Source organism: Procambarus clarkii, chromosome 57, assembly GCF_040958095.1.
Source record: "Procambarus clarkii isolate CNS0578487 chromosome 57, FALCON_Pclarkii_2.0, whole genome shotgun sequence".
Lineage (NCBI taxonomy): Eukaryota > Metazoa > Arthropoda > Malacostraca > Decapoda > Cambaridae > Procambarus > Procambarus clarkii.
In genome coordinates, this window is record NC_091206.1 from 20,852,825 (window position 1) to 20,859,179 (window position 6,355).

Sequence of the window (6,355 nt, forward strand, 5' to 3'; positions counted from 1 at the left end):
TTCCCTGATCACGGAAAAAATAACAAAAAAATCGTAGGTGACATATTTTAGCCGCATTAGGGTAGGGAAGTCTGACAAAAAAGGGAAGTTGGCAGAGCCTTCGCCAGACGAGGTCTACTCTGCCCGAGCTGTCAGGCGGCAGTTGCCACAATTATATTATTACCTAATTATTTCAATATGTCAGATTGATTTTTTTTGTTTTTTTTTGTTTTTTTTTTTTTGCAGTAATATTATTCAGTAGTGCGAATTGTGATATATTTATATAATAAAATGTGTGAATCATCGCTGTACTCAAAACTATGGTCATCTTGAGATGATTTCGGGGCTTTAGTGTCCCCGCGGCCCGGTCCTCGACCAGGCCTCCACCCCCAGGAAGCAGCCCATGACAGCTGACTAAGACCCAGGTACCTATTTTACTGCTAGGTAACAGGGGCATAGGGTGAAAGAAACTCTGCCCATTGTTTCTCGCCGGCGCCCGGGATCGAACCCGGGACCACAGGATCACAAGACCAGCGTGCTGTCTGCTCGGCCGACCGGCTCCCTCGGCTCCAATATGGTGTGCATATTAGTGATTCAATAATTATGTTCATAAAACAATAAAATAGTTTTACTGTTATTACACTATATACACAGGTTATATATAAGTATCTGCATGTTTTGCTCACCATAACGAACCACTAAGTTGGTATTGTGAGTCAAAATGTAATGAGGAGTGACCGCTACACACCAGCCAGCCTCTCGCTGCCACTCCCTCCCTCAACAACACCTCACTCGCCCTCATTCTCCTCCCACAATACTGTTTTTGCATTTATTCACTATACACAAACGATATATATAAGTATTTACATGTTTTGTTCACCATAACTATACATCTAAGCTTGTATGGTGAGTAAAGGCAATAAGAGACATAGCTACACACAGTCAGCTGGTGGCTGCTGCCCTCACTGGTTCAAGGCCAGACACACTATTATTTCTCCTCCAACAATATTGTTTGTGGTGTTGCCACCTCCCGGGTAAGTCCCCCTTTTCCGGGTGGCACAAGACTTTCCAGTTAATGGGGTTCAAGCCCCAATAACTGGGCATTCGACTTGGTTAATAAAGATGTAGAAGCAGATGTTCCTATGGTTTGATAATTTGAGAATGCAGATAATGAGGTTCCACTGTACTATTATTTTCTCATTTTAATTTAAATAATTAACATATACTGATTTTGTTTAAAATACAGTACTGTATATCATATAACGTAGACAAATGTTATCTAATTCATTTACAGAGTATCAACACATGCAGTTGGAGATTTGTGCCTAGAGGGTAATCAACCTACTGCACTTGTGCTGGAATCTCCCTTTAATAACATTAAAGATGAAATCAAGTTTCACCCACTTTCATCAGTAAGTTTCAATTAGCATAAGACTTTTTCTGGCCTTGAATTGTCATTCCTAGAAGTGTGTGATCAGACTTCTGTCATATAATCACTGAACAGTCAGCAGATTTTTAGGTGGTGATGGTACAGGTTTGAGTCATTCATATGGGACAATTTAGGTGCTTATGCCTAAATTTGTGTTCACACACATAGTCTCGTTGATTTAAGAAACTGTAACAACTAATGGCAGGTTCCTTAAAAGGTATCAGCCATTCAAAACACAGGCCAGCCTTGATCCAGCAGCCTCCAGGTGGCAACAACAATTGGACCCAGATCTTGATACCGTACCCTTCACTACCTTAACAGACATCCTAAATGCACTGGCATCAGTGTATAGACTTGAATTTAGGCATATGTATTTAACTTTTTTCTGTTTTAGGTTCATTTTGACTGACATTTTGAACTTTCAGGTACTCAATAGCTTCCTAATTGTCAATCAGTCTAGGTCAGTGTATCTGAACCTGTACTTCAGCTTGCACCCCTTTGTCTAAAAAAAAAATATTCTTGTACAAATTTAAAATGTTAATTTATAAGTTTTCGTCACTTTTTTTTGCCCCTTGTTGTTGTAGATTCTGTGGTTGGAAAGTATCTGCGGGCAGCTTCTGCTGTTTGCCGTCCATGTTGAACTTGTTGGTTCTCCGGAGGGGAAGGGGATTTCTTCCCAGTTTCGCGGTTCACCACGTTGACGGACCGATGGGGGGGAGGCTCGCCTTGTATGCTCATGCCTGATCTCATGATTTGTGGGGCTTTCAGGTCATTTCTGATGGCCTGTGGTGGTGTTAGTTGGCTCCTCCTCCTTTGGGAAGGGGGGGGGGGAGTTCGGGGCTGGCGCGGAGGGCCTCTTCTCCTGTGCTCGGTCGTGTCATCTTGGATTGGGTTTGCTTGGGCGTAGTCGACACGTTCATATCCTTCAGGTGGGTGCCTGTATGTTCCCAATCCCGAAACAGGACTGTGCGAATCTGCGGTTCACTCTGGACTTGTCCCGTCTGAACCCTGGATCTGTTGCTCCTCTTTTCGGATGACTACTCTGTCCCAGGTCTGGCTTCTGTTGGAGCAAGGTGCTTGGATGGTGTCCCTGAACCTGCAGGATGTGTATTGGCACGTCCCAATTTATCCAGGGTTCAGGGATTGGCTCGTTTATTGTGGTGCGTCTCGGTTACCGCTTTCGTTGTCTCCCATTCGGGTTGAACCTGGCACCTCGAGTGTTCACATGCCTTACCTGGGTCGTGTTGGTCCGTCTGCATCTCTTAGGTGTTCGGGTGCTGGCCTACCTCAACATCTGGCTGGTGTGGGCTCCCAGCCAGTTCGCATGTCTGCTTGCCAGAAATTTGGTTCTTTCCCAGCTTGCCGAGTTCGGGTTCCTGGTGAATTGGCGGAAGTCCCATTTGATTCCCTCTCAGGTTCGGACTTGATTGGGTCTTGTGTGGGCCTCTCAGACCGCTTCCTTGTTCCTTCCCTCTGGAGTCTCTGCTTCGGCGCTGCGGTCCCGCCTTCACATGTTTCTGGGGGACTCTCGGGTCACTCGGAGGTTGCTCGAGGATTTGTGCAGGAGCCTCCGGGGGCTTGCGTTGGCTTGCTTTTTTGCATTGGTTCAGTGCCTTGGAGCCAACCCGAGCCCTCGCTCAATGTGTTCGTGGATGCATCGTCTCTTGGCTGAGGCTTTGTGACCAGTGCTCACCAGGCCAAACAGGGGCAGTGGGTTCCGTCCTTCCGTCGGGCCCACAGCACGGTGCGGGAGTTAATAAGAACACAAGAACATAACAAAGGTAACTGCAGAAGGCCTATTGGGCAATATGAGGCAGCTCCTATTTATAACCACCCAATCCCACGTTTGAAACAATTGAGGGATCAAACCTCCACCACACTACGCTGTAATTGGTTCCACAAATCTTCAACCCTGTTACCAAACCAGTATCTACCCAAGTGTTTCCTAAGTCTAAACTTATCCAATCTATACCCATTATTTCGTGTTCTATCTTGTGTATAGCTCCAGGGAGCCCCATCGGCTCCCTGGAGCTATCCAGGCTGATATTGCTAAGATTGGACTGTAGCATCAGTCAGTGTGAATGGAGTTCTTAGGCCTTACGGGGACCACGAACCAGAACCTGGCCCCATCAGAGAGGCACGATGAGCGATGGCCTATAGAAACCCCTATGTGGTTGGAAGCACTCTGTCTGCCATCGATCGAATCGGGCACCCAGAAAGATAATCGCCCCCCCCCCCCCCCAAAAAAAAAAACCTATTCTGGTTAAGAAATTGCTACTGAGAGCTGAACTAATGGACAGAACTACCCCAAACAAAAACGAGCAAACAAGCATGACGTCACCATGTCACCACGCCGTCATCTGCGCAGCTCCCCCCCAACCTGGGAGGGGGAAGGGGGAGCCCCGTACCCCTCACACTGGCTTCCCAAAACCCCAGTTCTGAGGCTGACGTGCTAGGCTGAAGTCGTGTGCTCTGGCTGCTGATTTTGTCTTCAGCTCTGTGCCTTTGTGGTGTGGGGGCTGTCTCATAGGGAGTGCGCAAGCCAGGAGTAATTATTCAGTACTCGGGCTGCATGCGCGCGCCTAGTACTGAATTACTTATTACTACCTTCCCTAGGTGCCCAGTAAGTACTGCCCTTGGGGCTTCAGACCACTTTCCACAAGTTCCTTGGGTTCTGCCTCTGGTTGTTGGCTGCTTGGTTTTCAGCCGCCCTTTGTGTGTTGGGGTGTTTCTGGCACCCTTGTTCACCTTCGGGTAAGTAGTAGTTTGCACTGGTAGGGACACAGGGTACTGCGCAGCTAGTTGTCACCTATCATAGCATCTGACTGTTCCGCCTGAGTACATTACCTGCTTGATGGAGTTCTACTCCCCAAGCCCGACCCAAGGCCAGGCTTGACTTGAGAGCTTGGTCCACCAGGCTGTTGCTTTGAGTGGCCTGCAGGCCCACATAACCACCACAGCCCAGTTGGTCTGGCATTCCTTGGAGGAAACAATCTAGTTTCCTCTTGAAGATGTCCACAGTTGTTCCGTCAATATTTCTTATGCTCACTGGGAGGATGTTGAACAACCGTGGACCTCTGATGTTTATACAGTTCTCTCTGATTGTGCCTATGGCACCCCTGTTCTTCACTGGTTTTATTCTGCATTTTTTTCCATATCGTTCACTTCAGTACAGTATGTTATTTTACTGTGCAGATTTGGGACCTGGCCAGGGACATTGTCCTCTTGCAAGGTTTTATTTTTGTTTTCCTGCCTGGTGGGGAGGGTCTGCTTTTGTTTGGTTGCCCCCGTTGTATATTTAGTTTGTTTCTGTGTTCTGGTGGTACCCACTGGTAGGTCCCTGTGAGTGTACATGTCCCGGGGGTTCAGTTACTTAGAAAGTTTGTTGGTAGACTTGGACGCTGGTTAGTAGTATCCTGCCTGGGCTTCCCTGAGCATGGGTACCGTCTCAGGACCCTTGGGAATCCCCGCGGGGGCGTGCGGGTCCAATGGATGTGACCCCCTGAGTCCCCCCCCTTGCTTTGTGCGAGTTTGAGGGTTACTCTGTTCCCTTGTCTCAGGGCGGCGCTCATTGTTTTTGCCTCCATCATGTTGCCTGTTAGGTCGGTGACACCTTCGACCCAGAGTCCTGCAGGCATTGTTGCTTGTTTGTGACTCACTTCACCCAGTCACCTGATGACATTGTTTGGGTGCAGGTGGCTCAGGCATTGCAGGCTATATATTGGTTGCTCCAATGTGTTAGGTTGGTTGCTTCCCCGAATGCCCCGAGGCTGCCCTGCTTTGCTTATGGGGCCCTGGACTGGGGGGTTTTGGTTGTTTCGGCCTTGGTTCACTCCACAACCCCTCATTCTTCACCTGCTGTGGTTCATTCTGTTCCCCTTCCCCCTGCGTCCAGCTCCTAAGCATCTGTGGGCTTCGGAGTCAGGGCGGGGTTTTGAGGTTTGAGAAACTGGTGGTTTCGGGGGTTGCCCCTTCCGGGGAGGCGACAGAGGCATTCGAGTCGGTTCCTCCAGCCGTAGCACTGGGGTCTGACCAGTGGATCCCCTACCTTCCTGCTTTTCTGGCCGCTCCAACTTTTTCTTGTGAAGGCGGGGCTTTGGGGGGATGACTTGCCCCCAGGGTCTGATGTGGAGGTTTCTGGGGTTGGGGTGGGGCTCACTTTGGGGTCTTGGGCCCCGTTGGACCCCGCCTGGGTTTTCCAACCCTCTGAGCGGGGCTTGCAGTTTCGGGGAGTGGGTTTTCCTTTCCCTCCTCTGAGTATGAGTTTGTTGGGCGTTGGCCTCTCCCCGGGTTTGGTTCCTGCCCCTTTGGCTCCATTGGTTCCGTCCTGCCGGTGGGTACTTTTCACCATTTTCTCACCCTTCTTATCTGGGACATGTATTCTCCGTCATGTCGCAATTATGTTCTCCTCTTGTCAGGATGCCACTGGGCCCATATGGGGCTTCATGATTTTGTGCTTGCTTCACAAGGATCTTGAAGGTTCGGTAAGGTCTTCAATACTTCCCATATTATTGGAACGTCTGTCGACTTCCGGTGAGGCTTACCTCTAGGCCTTTATAGGACTCTTTGGTCCGCTTCTGTACTACTACTTGGTTTTCGATACTACATTATTTTATAATTAAATCTTCTCTCTGTGCTCTGTCTCAACATTGATAATAATTGTTAAATACATCTAGTTGGCACCCTCCCTGCCGGGCGGGTAGTGCGGTTCGAACCTCATGTGTCCTGCGCATGCGCCGAGGATGTTCGTTTTGTTTGTGGATGGTGCACACATGTGTTGGTGTTTTGCATCTTTTTCTCACAGGTAATTTGCCGCTCTCGCTCATCTTATCTCTCCAGTCAGAGCCCCGTAAATACTGGGGGTGTTCTGGATTATATATATGGGGAGGACACCTAGTTCTTCTCTCTGTACACAGGTGTGTGGCGCCGCATCCACCTCTATACTAC

At 48.7% G+C, this 6,355-nt stretch overlaps 1 protein-coding gene across 1 annotated transcript in view; it reads left to right on the top strand.

Annotated features, from left to right (window-relative positions):
- The window catches only part of LOC123744980 (lysophosphatidylserine lipase ABHD12), a 41,576-nt gene that overhangs the window by 29,951 nt on the left and 5,270 nt on the right, over positions 1–6,355 (top strand). The window contains exon 7 of the mRNA XM_045725210.2: positions 1,274–1,391. Coding sequence (XP_045581166.1) covers positions 1,274–1,391 — 118 coding nt within the window. The remainder of the gene's footprint in view (positions 1–1,273; positions 1,392–6,355) is intronic.